The following is a 15,785-nucleotide window of genomic DNA, read 5'->3' on the forward strand; positions in this document are numbered from 1 at the left end:
TAGTTAAGGACCATACTTTAACAGCTGATGATCTGCCTAGTCCCAAAGTGAGATACAGATGTGTTGCTTTGATGAACAAAGAAGAAACAACATCCTGGAGTTTAAGACATTATGTGGAAAAAATAGTGGAATCTATCAGGATACTAATATGACAGAGCACATTCAAAATTGATTAGCAGGAAGAAAACTTCAATGTGCTTGTACTTTTGAGGTGGCACACCCAGATCAGATGATAATGACTCTTAGGGAAGGTCTTTTAACTGAAAATTTGTGAAATCTTGGAAGTTTCTGTTAGGACATTTTTAATTAGACAGACACTCTTGAATATGTAAGTGCATCAAAATCAGCACACATAAACATTAGTAATGTCATTTACTAACAGTCCATAGTAATTGTTGTGAACTAGTTATCAATACTCTAAATATAGAGGTAATTTTGCATTATGCTTCTCTCTGAAATGACAACATAAAGTTGCTCTAATAAGTAACCTGCTGGAGATATAGAGAAAAGAATGTGCATTTCATGAAAGAGAAAGGAAACTGCCCTTTGATGACCCTTCACCACATGCTTCTTCTACATATCAGATAATGTGATACATTTCATTAACACTAAATTGAAGAATGAAATCCTGAAATTGCAAAAGTTCTAATGGAGAGTCAATGGCTCTCTCTCTCATGTGACTTTGCATATTGCCAATTCCCTTTCTCTTTCATCTGCATCGAATTAGTCAGAACATCTTAGCTGTTCCTTCAGAATGCATTCAGAATCTCATTACTTCTCATCCTCTTTGTTACCATCCTTAGGGTCCTAGCACCATTGTATCTTACCTGGATTGTAAGAGGCTGTTTACTGGTCTCCTTGCTTCTACCCAGCTCAGCTTGTGAATCAGGTCATGATGCTCCACTAATGGAAGTTCTCCAATGTCTCTTCACATCCTGCTCAGAGTAAATGTCTAAGTCCTTGTGATGACCTGTAAGCTCTTTACCATCCCTTTTCCCTCCCCTCTTATAACATCTGTTATTTGTCTGTCTTAGTTCACCAGTGCCTAGAGCAGTGGCTGGCATATAGTAGACTCACACTAAATATCTGTTGAATGAATGAATGAATGGCAATCAATTTATCAGCAGTTCCTGGCATTTACTATATGCTTGGTGCTATGATTGCTTCTTTTAGAAGGTACATAAAAAATAAACATAAATCTTGGTCCTTTCCTCTTAAGGACTCATTGGTTACATGCAAAAGAAATCCCACTCAGACTCAGGAAAAGGGAACTTATCTCCCAGAATCAATATTCAGACAGCACAGGGGTGAAACTGGGACCCATGATGTTTTCCCCCTATTCTGTGTGTTGGCTTCATTCTCTCCACTGGAGTGCCTTGAGTCTGAAACCACAGCCATATGATTTTCTAGGGCTGCTGTAAAAGATTACTGCAAACTCGGTGGCTTAACACAGCAAAAATTTACTCTCACACAGTTCTCGAGGCCAGAAGCCCACAATTATTATCATTCAGCCAAAATCAAGGTGCCGACAGAGCTGGGCTCCATCTGGAGGCTCTAGGGGCGAATCCATGCCTGACCTCTTCCTTGGCTAGCAGCCACATCACTCCCATCTCTGTCTCTGTGGTGGACACTTCACCTTTGCCTCTACTGTGTGTGCGAGATCTCTCTGCCTGCCTCATCTCAACATGCTCAACTTAATCACATCTGCAAAGACACCCCCCCCTCATTTGCCATATGTGGTAATGTTCACCACTTCCAATGATTAGGTTGAGGACATCTTTGGGGCGGGGACATTTTCCAGCCTATCATAGAGATAATCCTTTAACATCCATGATGACTGGAGAAAGAAGAGAAGACTTTTCCACCAGCTCCATTTAGCAAAGTCCTGACTCTGACTGGCCCAGCTCTGCGTCCCATTCCCTGGACCAGTTAAGGAGGGCAAACACTGGGGTCAGGGGCAGGCCCAATCAGAGCTACTTGGTTGGAGTGAGGAAGGGAGCTGTTATTCCCCAAAGAAGGGTGGTTATTAGTTAGAGTTCTCTAGGGAAACAGAACCAACAAGATATATCTGTAAATATAAGATTTTATAAAAGTGTCTCACGTAACTTTGGGGATGCACGAATCCAGATTCCGTAGGTTAGGAAGTGAACTGGCAACTCCGATGAAGGTGTTCGACGAACTCCTTAGGAAACACTTCGCTGGCTAGCCGAAGAAGAAGTGAAGGTCCTCTCTCTCCCTCAACTGATTGGAGTAAATCCAGCTGATCGAATTCTCTCATTGCAGAAGACACGCCCTTTGTTGATGTAATCAGTCATGGGTGCAGTCAATTGACTGATGATTTAACAAACCAGCCACAAATGTTGTTGCAGTAATGGTTAGGCCAGTGCTTGCTTGGCCGGACACCTGGACTTTCATCACCTGGCCAAGTTGACACATGAACCTAACTATCACAGCTAGGAAGTATTCTGGGCAGACAAAACTCTTGCTCCATGGAATGGCATGTGGGAAAACATTAAAATATTAGGGAGCAATGTAAGAAAGTGTTTAATATTTAAACATTAAAATGTTTGCAAATGACAAGACCTCTGGCAGCTCACAGAACTTGGAAGGTGAACGTAGAATGACTTCTTCCTTGGGAACCAGGAGAAAGCTATCCCAAAAGAAAGGCCCTGGAGTTAAGACTTCCGACTTTCGTGGATGCTCAAATTAGGCTAGAGGCCCCAGCCGGGGTTTTACGGTCATGAAAGTTGTGCTTCTGTTGTTTTGTTTCAGAAAAGAGATACCGCCTTTCTACTTTTTCTGTCTGTTAATGATCTAATATTAGTTTAGTTTTTTTTCCTCCCTCTCTGCAGAAAGACATAAATCTGGTTAAGCTTTGGGTTGCCAAGATGGACAGGCTGACCCTGGGGGAGGTCGGGAGCTTCAGCGGGATCAGGTCCGCAGAGCGCGCTGAGCTCGGAACAGGCGGCCTTCCAGCGCAGGTGTCCGCGACGCCTCCGGGGGCGCTCTCAGCCCGTGCACAGGGTCAGGGAGCTGTTCCAAACTAGGTCGGAATCCGGAATCCGGGGATCCTAAGGCAGTGTTAAATGTATAGAAATCCGAGGAGGCGAGGTCGGTTAAGTCCTTGGCCTGAACTACAAAGCCCCCTCACCGACTGCTTCCTTTACAACTAGCGTCACGCGCTGCACAGAAAATGATACCAGGAGCAACAGTGTGTCTAAGGCCATTAAAACAATTCCTTTCTCCGGCGCGCTGGGTGTGTTGGAAGGACGGGGTGAGCCGCAGACACGACTGCAATGTGTAGATGGAGGTGAAGGGTCTTGGCCCTGGCTCCCAACATTCAAACCAGACGTATTTATTCTAGAGGACAAAGCGCATTCCTGGGGTTGGAAGCGATTGGAAACAATGGGCCATTTCTCGAGCCAGAGAACGAGAGAGGTTAGACAAGGGGAGGAACTTCCCTGGCTGCTTGCCCCGGCACATTAACCACGGAATCCTCAGACATACCGCCCCGGCACCCACTCCTTCAGGGGCCCCCGCGCAGCCCCGCGCCATCCCCACGCGCCGGGAGGGGGCGCCCGAGCGCGGCTAGAAAGGCCCGGGCGCGGCGGGGCCCCCTCAGTGGCCGGGCGCGGCGGCGGGGTGCGCGGGCCAGGGCGCAGCGGGCACCGCGCGAAACTGCGCAGAGCTACACAGACTCGCGGCGGGGACCCGACGGCTGCGCCTCGGTGTTCCCGGGAACCCCGGCCCAACGCCCTTCGGTCAGCTGCCCACCCACACCCCGGGCTCTCCGATGGCGCCCGAGGCCGGTGCGCTCCGGCGCCCGCTGTCCTGGGCGACGCTGCTGCTCCTGGCCGCGCTGCTCCCCGTCGCCTCCTCGGCGGGAGTCCCAGGTACGCGCCCCGCCCCAGGGCTGGGGTGCCCTGAGTTCTTCCACACTCTTCTCGCCGCTTCTCTTTCCACCGCTTCATGCACCACCCGCCCCGTCTGTCGCTCCGGGGGTCGCCGCCCCACGTTGTGCTGGCTGCGTGTCTTATTACTAACCCGTGCATCCTCATCGCCCGCGGGATCGGACGCGCGGAGGGGGCGGCTGGGGACAGACGCGGAGTCGGGACACTACGCGCTCTGCGCGGGCGGCGGGCATGGGGACATCGTCCCTGCCAGGGGACCTGGCACCTTCGGTTTTTACCTTGCTGTCTAACGGGGGTGGTGGTGGTGACCTGGGCCATGTCCCTCCCAGGGAGATTCGGGCAACCACACACACAAAAACTCCTTTTTGACGTGGCGGAGGAAAATGCTTTTCTTTGCTCAGAATTTCCCCGGCGACGCCGAGGGCTTGTGTGCCTGTGCGGGCATCCTTTTCCTTGCGTTCACGTGTTCTGAGGCAGGGCTGGTTGTTGGAGGGGGCACTCGGAGACAGAAGGGAGAGAGTGAGACAGGACAGGTCTAGAAGAGCAGAGAGAGAGAGAGAGAAACTGGGATTCTTTGGCGCCCTGGAAGAAGCCACACTCTCGTGGACTTCGTGGGAAGCCCAGCTTGAAGGGGCTGAGGGCACCATCCGCGAGGGGAATTTTCTATCCAGGAGATGTTTGTCTCCAGAGGAGGGAGAGGGTAGTGGGAGAGTCGGTGCAGGGAAAGCTTCCCTTCTCGGGAAGGCCAAGGTTGGAGCAGGGATGGATGCTGTTTGGGGGGGGGCCTCAAATGTGAGCAGTGCTTTTCAGAAAATGCCCGTGTGCTGCTGTTGCATTTCTTGCACATTTCCCAGAGACAGAGACAAATCTGTGGTGGGTTTTTCATCCCTTAGCCTTTGTCAGCCCTTGTTCCCATCATCTGTGCGGGCATTTCATTAAACTGAGTGGCTTTTATTTTGAGCATGTTTGTAGGAATCCAAGAAGTTATGTTTGTTGAAACTCTTCATTCCCAGCTGGGTTATAAAAATTCAGATGCTGTTCCAATGAGGGCTACTGGCTTCGTGATGCTAGTTGATGTCTATAGTGCTCTCTTACTACAATGCAAAAGGGGGAAATGTTGGGGAGCTACTCTTTGTTGGACACATGCATTATGCTTGGTTCAGGTACAAAGCCAAGAGCTCTGATGCCAAATACCACTTTTTTTTCCTAAAAGACAGTGCCAGCTGTAGGTCCCCACCCCCCCACCCCCTTAGTAATCTCTAGGAAAGCATTCACTGAATATTTTGTACAGTACAGGAAGAAAACCATTTTAAAGGCTTCTAGCGTCCACACCTACAATCCAAGCTTTTCTTTCCCCCTCTTGAAACTTTCTGAGTGTTGAAAGAGTTTTTGTTTCAGAGAAGGGATTGAACTTGGAACCAATGCTAAATTGGCTTCCCGGTGATTCCTGCTTTATTCCTTTTATGTATTTATTTAATTTATCATTCCTTTTAGATTATACTCCACCTGCTAAATTTGAGTGTGCTTGAAGTCAGGTTTGTTTGTGATGCCTCCCTGAATCCTGCCATATACTGCACTGCTCCTTCTTTTGCCTTCTGCTCTGTAGATCACTGGTCTGTGGAATGTTGGAACTGGACCACTTGCTGGCACTTCTCTCTACTGTGTTGACGTGGGATTTGCAGTAAAATGATGACCAGACTAGAAATGGACAAAGGAGGACAGGCATATTTTGAAACAGATATCTATCACATTAAAATTAAATCATAGGAGGAACGAAGCAGGCATTAGCAACCTGTGGAGGGCTCCCCATGCTGTGGAAGGAATCATGGGGATGTAATTTATTTCATCAGCTTCTTCAGAAGGCTTCCTGTGTGTCTTGCCAGTGCACAGCTATAGTCATTGCTCTCTGACTTGTTCCAGGTCTTAAGGCCAGGCCCCAGGCAGACTGCTCCCTCTCAGATTGAATTACTGTTTGGAGACCACTGAGCTGCCTGGGTCAGGCGTCCCCCTCCAATGCGTTGGGGCTAGAATCTCTGTAAGAAAATCACTTCAGAGCAACATTTATAGTGGCAGACAATCACAATTCCAGAGGTACTTTCCTTAAGTAGAGGTGACTTACAGGGTACCCTGAAGATCTAAACAAACACTTCAACTTTGGGTAAATTGAAAAGCAAAACAAAATAAACAAGAAATGGTTCCCCACCACCACCCCTGTCCAGCCCAACATGCCTTCCTCTAATGGACTGCTATGCAACCATTAAATTATGATGGTGCTTGCTAGTCTGATAGGATACATTTTTCTAAAAGCATATGGATACCCACCATATATAGTGGTTATCTCAGAGGTGTTATGGGTAAATTTTATTTTATTTTTAAGAGTTTCTGTATTTTGCCAATATTTTACCATTAGCGGGTCTTCATTTAATACCAAAAACACAATAAAGATATTTCAATGAAAATAAACCAAGTCTAAACATAATATTAAATAATTTTTGATTTCCATATTGTTGCTCCTATAATTAATGAATAAATTTCCCTTCAAATGAATGAGAAAGTATTCAGTGAGAGCCCATACATTGACATAGCCCAAGAGCGAGGTTCCTAAGTGAAAACCTGGAGGTTCTGTTTCAGATTTATGCACAGCTCAGTAGAAGAGTACTATTTTATTATTTTCTCCTTTGCGGTGAGATTGGTATCTTGGCATGACATTTCAAGAAAATGCTTTTTAGGGGAAGAATAAAGAGCGAAAGGTTGGGGAGGCATTGGTGATTGTTGAATATCCTTTGGTCCTTTTGGTGCTTGCCAGTCTGATGAACTCACCCACCCCATTGTGTTTGCCTTTTATGGGGGAACAGTTGGCTGTCGCCTTTTTGGCACAGTTGAAGACATGCTAAGAATGGCCCAGATCTTTCCAACAGGACCAAGCCTTGCCTGATAATCCATTATTAAGAGCTGTTCCTCTGGATTGAACAATGCACTTTTAGAATACACATGGCCCAGGGACAGGTAGCACATTAAGCTAAAGCTAGACATGTATATATTGTTGTAAATGTATTTGGTAAGTTGGTTGGGACATTGCAAAAAGGAGGTGAAGAGGAGGAGAACTTTGTGCAGTATGACACAGGAAAGACAGACTTTAGCAAGAGATTTGGCAGTTTGGGAACTTAGTTCCCTGAAGGAGGAGAAATGGGGCCTGAGTAGGAGGTGGGTGGACTAAGAGACTGCAGGTGGGAGGTCACCAAAGACACCATGGTAGCTTGTAATGTAGCAGGTGTTCTTGTGGTATGGCTTGCGGGCCCCTGGGGTGGTTCCCAAGACCTTTTCAGAGGTTTCATGAGGTCTAAAACTATTTTCAAAATAATACCAAGATATTATGTGCCCTTTTCACTGTGTTGGTATTTGCACCGAGGGTGCAAAAGCTTGGGAAGTCAATCTGTTGGTGCCTGAGCACACTGGTAGTTGTTGATTTTTTCACGTCTTTGCCATTAAGAGAAGATGCCAGTTTCAATTAAGAATGGCTTGGAGGCAACCCTAAAATTTATTAATTTTATCAAATCTCTAGACTTGGATGCTTGCCTTTTTAATATTCTATTTGAAGAAATGGGAAATGTGTATAAAGCTCTTCTGCTGGCTACAGAAGTACAATAGCCAGCCCAAGGAAAAGTGCGTGTGTGATAGCTTCCATTACCAGCTGAACTAGCTACTTTTTTCCTGGCACACCACGTTTACCTGAAAGAATGTAACAGTCAAACTGTAATTATTCTTACTTAGGCATGTAGCAAACATTTTCTTGAAAATAAGCACAGTGAGCCTGCCATGTCTAGAAAGAAAATTTTAGCATTTATTACCAGTGACAAAATTGGAGCTTTTAAGTGAAAATCAGAAATTTTCCAAATTCGTTGTCATCACCATGAGCTTCAAAGCTTCCCAAGACTTAACAACTTTTCTGATAAGATTGGTGGTGATATAAAGGAATGTGATTTTGACCTATTGTGTTATAAAATGTGTCAAAATTTGGATGATCTGCATAACTAAGTGAACCAATAAATCCATATACCCAGTGCATGGTATTAGAAAACCATGCATGGGAAAAAGATCCATTCAGAGTGCAAAAGAGCCCAATGGTTTTCAGGGTAACAAAATATAAAAAATTGTTTATATTGTTTTAGATTCTGCATTGCAGCTAATGTTTAAGAATTGCTTCTTGATGAGTTTTGGGGTAGGATAAAAATTTTTCCAAAATTACCCAAAAAAGCTATTAAAATACTTTTCTCTTTTCCATTTACAAATCTCTGTGAAGACTGGTTTTCTTCAGGTACTTCAACTAGAACAATTTATTGCAATAGATTGCATGCATAAAAAGACAGGAGATTCCAACTGTCTTCTATTAAGGGGATTTGTGGAAATATAAAACTGTTTTCCAAAACTGTTTCTCTTTTTTTTGGAAAACAGTTATTTTTCATAAAAAAATATGTTATGTCAACATGTAATGATTTATTATTGTATTTTAAAAATGAATCAATGAATATTTTAAAATTTTCTCAATTTTAATTTTGAATACAGTAGATATTGATAAATAAAATCCATATAAACAAAACTTCTTTGGGCTTCTCATTAATTTAAAAGTACGAAGGAATCCTAAGACCAAAAATTTGAGAACCACTGGAATGTGGTAAGGGAAGTGGGTTAAAAATCAAGACACCTGTGTTTGAGCCTCAGCACTGTCAGTCACCCACTCGGGGCCTTCAGCTTAGTCAATGTCAAGTGAATGGGGTCTCCTCCCATCCCCCAAAAGCCCCTTAGGGGCTTTTCCCTGTGGCCTGGTCTGCCTCCAGCTCTGTAGGGTGAGTGGTAGAGAAGAGTGTTCTTTCTCATTTCTATTTCTGACATCTTTGAGAGCAGGGTGTGGACATACCTCTTCCTTTCATCTTGTGCATTGGAGCCCACCAAATGGAAGACCTGTTTCATTCATCAACCGAGCATGAAATTCATTATGGAATTAGATGTTAAAGTAGAGGTGGATCAATATGGCTAAGACAGTTAACACTGTGACAATTCATGTTATCACCAGATGGTTCCAGAACATTATCAAATGTGTCCTGTCAACCTCTTTCATGTCTATATTTAAGTCATAAAGGCCCACTCCCCCAAAACAGGTAGGGGGGTGCAGGGAGTAGAGGATTGTTTGTTTCCAGTGGCTGTTGTAAAAAATCACCACAAATTCAATGGCTTAGAACAACTCAGATTTATTATCCTAGGTTTCTGGAGGTCGGAAGTCCAAAGCGGGTCTCGAAGGGCTAAAATCAAGGGCTGTATTCCTTCTGGAGGCTCTAGGAGAGAATCCACTTCCTTGCCTTTCGAGTTTCCACCCACATCCCACGGTCCATGGCCCTGCCCTACTCCCACCTCTGCTCTGTCCTCACATCGCCTTCTCCGACTCTGACCCTCCTGCCTCCCTCTTGCACTTACATTGGGCCCACCCGGATAATCCAGTGTAATCTCTCCTTGATTTGATCATATCTGCAAAGTCCCTTTTTGCCATGGAAGGTAACATACAGGTTCCAGGAATTAGGACGTGGACAATTTTGGGGGGCTATTATTCTGCATACCCACAAGGGGTGAAGGTAGGGTGGGGAGCCTGTAAGCAAACATTTTGGGAAAGGCCCCATTACCTTTTGCTGATTAAGGAGCCAGCCTTCTTTTCCTTATTCCTTGTGGAATTTAGGGATTTCTTGAGTTATAATTAAACCTGCTATCAAGAGCTTTTATTTCAGTTGGAAAATATAGAGGTGAGTATTTAAGGATATAAAAGAAAAGGGGAAAAGAAAATATATGTGTGTGTATATATGTATTTGTGAATGCATAAAATTTTATGTTAGGATAGGTAAGAACCGAAACCTTTGGAGAGGAGGGCATGGTGGTGGATAAATTGTTTCATCACAACTTTTATCAACTTTAGAAGACGCCTATAAAAGAACTGGGAATCAGGGAGGTACTGGTAATTCATGTGAGTGAGCATAGCTATTTCCTTCCTCCTTAAAGTTGTCCTTATTTTAGTTACAAAGAATCTGAATTGAATTTAATTTGGGGGAATGGTATTATTTCTTTGTTAAGGGAACCTTTTCGATCTGAACCAGATGGTTAAAATTTAGAAATTCTGAATAACGAATTTTTGCGCCTTTCAGTAGAAGGTGATGTCATTTGGAAGACACACTTTTCCCCAAGCAGCGGTCCGGAGTCAGGTTCTCAGCCAATTCCTGCCTTTTCCTCCCTCGCTCCCGGGCGAGGCGGCGGCGGCGGCGCCTGCGCTCTGCGGCCCTTAGAGGGCGCTCCGGGCCTTCGGTGGCGTTTCCATCTTCCGTTCCTGCCCTAGTTTGAGAGAAGCCATAAGCAGTAGCTGTGGTTTTATAGAGATCGGAAGATGCACACAAACTTTCAGTTATCTGCGTTGGTTTTTTTCCCTTAGAGCTTGCCTTTTTGCAATCTGACTACTCATTGGAACTTCCTTCAGCTATGAAGTTGGGAAGGGCAAATTCCTCACTTAGAGTCAATTTGACAGCATGTTAGTAATGTTCATGTAAGCCTTGTAAGAAAGGATTTTGAAGCCTAAACCTAAAGCTGGGGTCCACATCCCTTTAGGGGCTGGGCACCCCTTGTCTCTGGCAGGCCTGAGCTGCAGCTATTAATCATTCTCAGTTTCTCCCCTCCCTCAATGTTCATTTTTGCATCAAGGGGGAGTAATGCAAATTCTAAAAGCATGTCTGTAAATGTAGCAAAATAATTTGAGAGCTGTGAATGTTGATTAGAAAAGTGATAATACAATTTTCTAACTGAGATCTTCTATAGGTGTAGGAAATGATGGAATGAGAACATCACTGTAATCTATAAAGTACATTCTACGTGATTCCATTTCCATCTCTGTGAGTTTTAGGTGCATGTTTTTATCTGCTTTTACTGATAACAGGCAATTAGTGTGTACCATTTCCCTATATGTGATTTCATTTAATTTTCACAACAATCTTGGGAAATAGGTAATATCCTCATCTTCCTTCTGAAGGAACTGAGTTCGAAGAGGTTAAATGTTTTTTAAAATCTAGTATGTGGTAGTTTAGGATTTGGACCCTGAGCTCTTGGATCCAAATACCATGGACGTTTCTGCAGATGACCCCAGCTCTTGTTGGCTTGGGAATTTATTGTATTTTCCTCGTGTTCTTCATTGGGTTGGAGGTGAGAGCTAGCATTTCTGGTTTGCTCAGAATGCCCTTCTAAGCCTACTCTTGTGACATTGCTGTTGGCTCTTCAGAAGCAATCCTGCCACACACTGAAATAAGTCAACTCAACTGGGACTTAAGTTGAAGCAGAGTGAACCTTATTCTCTGTTACAAAATATATTTGACAGCAAGATCCTCACTGTGGGAAGTGTTCATCCCTTAGTGGGCCTGTTAAAACTTGCAGTGCAGTCTCCTTGAGGCTGAGTGCTATGCCTAACTTGTTACATAAAACTGTAACTTTAATACAGTGATTCTCTGTGACTCTTTGATCCTGCTAATGGTAATCAAAACATTGAATCTGTCCGAGCTGTATTTTAACCAGAAGGCACCCAGAAGTCTCACCTTGTGTCAAGAGATTCAAGTTTATTTACTGAGTACCCTTTAAATCAGGGAACAATGCTGAAAGCATTAGTTGTTAATAGGTAGGGTAGACAAATCTTTCCCTCTCATAGAGGTGGTGACACTATAATTACTAATAGTATTAAAGTGTTTTGCACTGTTCAAAAGAAATGTGTCATTTAAATGCTGAGTTTTGTTTTCCGGAGATATTTTATAGTGTCACATGTCTTCATCTGCTTTATTAGGCTGAACCCAGCCAATAAAGGGTGACTTTGGGCAAGTCATAACTTTCAGACCTCTGCTTTCTCATTTGAAATATGAGGAGATTGACCTAGCTATCCTGCAGGTTCCCTTTCAACTCTAACCTTGGTAGTTTGCATTTGGTTCAGTCAGTCGTCCAGCATTTACCCAGTTCAGACACAGTGTCAAAGAGTGCTAGGTACCAGGATATGAAATCAAATAAACGTAGTACCTACCATTAGAGAGTGCAGGCTGGAGGAGAGGAGCGATGAGAGAAATGTTAGGACGGAGGTATGCACAGGTGCTACAGGAGTGAATCAGGGTGGAATGTCAAAGAAAACTTCCTGAATGAGGTGGTTTCTGAGCTGGTCTTTGAAGAGGGAATAGGCATCAGAGAAAGGAGGTGAGTGTGTCAGATTCCTAGGGCTTCTGTGACAAACTACCACCAATTAGGCATCTTAAAACCACAGAAATGTATTCTCTCACAGTTCTGGAGGCCAGAAGTGTGAAGTCAAGGTGTTGGCAGGAACATGCACCCTGTGAAGGTTGTAGGGAAGGCTCCTTCCTGGACTCTTCCAGCTTCAGGTGTTTGCCAGCCATCCTCAGCAGTCCTTGGCTTGCGGGTACATCTCTGCTTGTGTCGCCACGTGGCCTTCTTTCTCCTCTCCATAGTCACATCACGTTTTCCTCTGTGTGTGTCTGTGCCCAAATGTCCTCTTCTTGTAAGGACACCAGTCATATTGGATTAGGGCCCACCCTCATCCAGTTTGGCTTCATTTTCAGCGACTTTGTTTCCCAATAAAGTCGCATTCACAGAACTGTGGGTTAGGACATCAGTGTATATTTTGGAGGGTGCCCCATTCATCCCATAACGTGAGGAAGGATATTTCTGTGGAGGGACCAGCAGTCTTTGCATGGAAAGGCACAGCGGCCTGGAACAGAGTGATGTGTGCTGGGGACTGCAAGTATTGTGGGCAGCTGCTGCAGCACAGCCGTCAGCAGAAATGGTGGGATTCGGGGTGGGAGGGGTCAGCAGCAGCCAGACCAGGAGGGCCCTGGAGTTTGCTCTTAATTCAAAGCAATGGCCGTCAGAGGAGGAGTTTAAATGTGCACAGTCATTGGGCTAGCGGGAGGCTGTGCTGGTTACAGATTGGAGGGCTGTGCCTGGAATTGGGCCATTGCACAGTCCATGCTTTGGTTCATTGTGTTCAGGACAGGGCATTGGGGAGGGGCTCATTTATAGTTGCTTATTCATTTGGGGCTTTCAGAGTTTCTTATTTATGTCAAGAAACAGCTACCTACTATTCTGTTTGTCTTTGCTTATATCTCCTTTGAAGAATCCTCTTTGTTTCACGGTTTTTGAAATGGCTTATGCATTCCTACATCAATCTTTATTTTTGGAAAGGGTTCCAAGTTACTTTGAGACTTGTGTCCTCTGGGAAGTCCGGTAGGATTTATGATTAAAGGAAGAGCACTGAATAGTTGAGTGAATTAACTTTGAGGGGTGAGGGTGGGATCTGTGGGCAGAAATCAGTGTGGTTTCCAATATGGGAAACCATTCAAGGAATTTTAGGGTTCCATGGGGGTAGAGGGAGAAGGAATAAGTTTGATTTAAAGGGGAAGTCAATGGATACAATTTATTTAGACTTGCAGAGAGCCTTTTATGATGCGCCACTCCAAAGATTATTAAAAAATGGAATTACTTAAGGATTAGAAAGCGGTTTTGTCCTGGATCGATCCTTGGCTTAAAGGCAGGAAGCTCAGTGTGTTGTCCTTGGAGGGAGCATGAACCATGGAGTCCCTTAAGGATCATTTTAGTAAACAGTCTGAGCAAAGGAGTGTGCAGCAGGTGTCCTCATTCGTGATGACACTGCGTCTGTCTGGAGAGGGAATAGTCTTCAGCTCATAGGCAGCCAGAGCTCAGAGACCACGTAGTGGTCCAGGGCAGTCGGTTTGAGCCGTGTGACCCAGGGTGGCCCGGGGCAGGATGGGGTCACCGTGGACCATGCTGGACGGGGGGGTGGGGATGGCGGGGTGGGGATGGGGGGGTGGGAGGTGGTTGACAAAAGCTCCATGAAGCTGGCCTTGCTGGGGGAATGGGGGTGGTGGGGGTGGGGAGTGTGTTCCACGACCGTTCTGAGCAGATCTCTCAGAGTAGCACTCTAGTAGCATGTTAGCAGCATAGCATAATCAGGTTGAATTATAATGTCATAATAAGATATATTAGTTTTAATTTTAGTTTTGTTTCAAAGGATGCATCAAATAATAATTCATCGGTAGTCTGTTCTGTCTGTGTCCTTTTGTCCCTTCCGACCCAAGGCTCAGGTTTTTGGACTTGGCCATAGGCTTAAAAGCCTATTTTAAAAATAGCTTCATTTAAATTTTTTTATTTGTATTTTGAGATAGTTGTCAGTTCATGTGCAATTGCAAGAAATAATGCAGAGAGATCCTTTGTGCCCTTTCTCCCTGTCCCCTGTGATAATGTATGGCGTAACTATGGGGTACTCTCAACATCAATACATTCCACTGACCTTATTCAGACATATTCAGTTTTATGGACTTTTGGGTGTGTATGTGTAGTCTAAGTAACTTCACCACGTGTGTAGATTTGCATAGCCACCACCACAGTCCAGGAACAGAACCGTTCCACCACACCAGGACCCCTCGTGCTACCTTTTTATAGAGAGAAATAGCTGCATCTCTCTTTTCCACCCCCTCCCCCCATAGCACCTGCAACCACAAATCTATTCTTTCATCTCCACAATTTTATCATTTCAAGTTTCAAGAATTTCATATAAATGGAATTATACACTGTGTAACCTTTTGAGATGGGTAAAAGCCTATTTTTAAAAAAGCGTGCATTTTGCCCGTTCTGCTTGGGGTCGCTACGTTGGCTTGCAGATACGTTTGTGTGCACTGCTATTTCACGGCACACATTTGGCAGAGCAGGGAAGGACTGCTTCCCCCAGTCCAAGCCACCTTACACTTTTGCAATAGCCTCTTCACTACCTGCTTCTGCCTTCTTCCCCCTCCACCTCCCCATCACTTTATTCTCAAACCAGCAGCCGTGGTGAGCCTCATGATGCTGGAGCCGCAGAATCTTCCAGCACTTCCCGTCTCCCTCAGGGGACACACCAGACTCCTAACAAGTTCACAAGGCTCCACCTCCCTCTGGGCTCCTGCCTCACTGCCTCTGCCCTTGCTGTGGCCTGGGCCTGAAGAGCTCGCTCCACAAATATCTGCGGGTGGACCCCTCACCCTCTTCACGTGCTTTCTGCAACATCGTCTTCTCATGAGGTCTTCATTTTACAGTGAAACTCTCCCCACCCCCCAGCACTTCTTAGCCCCCCTCCACAGCCCTTATCACCTTCTGATATTTTATAAATTTTAGCTGTGTATTTGGTAACTGCCTGTCTTTTGCCAAAAGGAAGAGCCCCATGAGGGTAGGACACATGTCAGTTTCATTCACTGCCAAGAATGCTGCCCTCAATTATTTGAGTGCTCAGGAAATGTTTGCTGAATGACTGGATGTGCTTTCTTTGGTATTGGTTCCATTAATTCTCTCTGATATACATTAAATATCTTCATTGTGTGTTGACCTGACACCAGCAGGGTGTGCGCTTCAAATTCTCTTCCTGGAGGGTGAGGGTGGTGGGTGATGTGTGTGTGACAGTCCCATGCTTTCTGCTCACTTTACCTGTGTGGGAGCAGCAGGTGCATTTCTAAGAGTGTCAGCTTGTGTTGGAAGTGCAGTGTGCGTCTGTGTGGTATGGAATGCCTCCTTCCATGACTCCTGCTTCTTGCAGTGAATGAGTTCATGAAGCTTCCCACAGCAGGCCATAGTTGATGTGTGGCTACCATGTTGTCTCGTGTGTGCTGCTTGTCCGCCCAGAGTTCCAAAGACTTCCAGGCATTGAAGTGGGCCTAGGTCTTGGATCAAGCCTGGCTAGGTCCTTCATGCTTAAACTAAGTGATTAATTCAGATCTTCTATGAGCCAGTCACTGTGGTAGGTTCTAAGGCACA

General features: G+C 45.1%; 1 protein-coding gene across 1 annotated transcript in view; it reads left to right on the top strand.

Moving 5' to 3' along the window:
- The first annotated feature begins 3,748 nt into the window (after positions 1 to 3,748).
- Positions 3,749 to 15,785, top strand: part of FNDC1 (fibronectin type III domain containing 1) — a 114,753-nt gene continuing 102,716 nt past the window's right edge. Inside the window, exon 1 of the mRNA XM_037820764.1 lies at positions 3,749 to 3,893. Coding sequence (XP_037676692.1) covers positions 3,794 to 3,893 — 100 coding nt within the window. The 5' untranslated portion in view covers positions 3,749 to 3,793. The remainder of the gene's footprint in view (positions 3,894 to 15,785) is intronic.

This window comes from Choloepus didactylus, chromosome 2, assembly GCF_015220235.1.
Source record: "Choloepus didactylus isolate mChoDid1 chromosome 2, mChoDid1.pri, whole genome shotgun sequence".
In the NCBI taxonomy this organism is placed as follows: domain Eukaryota; kingdom Metazoa; phylum Chordata; class Mammalia; order Pilosa; family Megalonychidae; genus Choloepus; species Choloepus didactylus.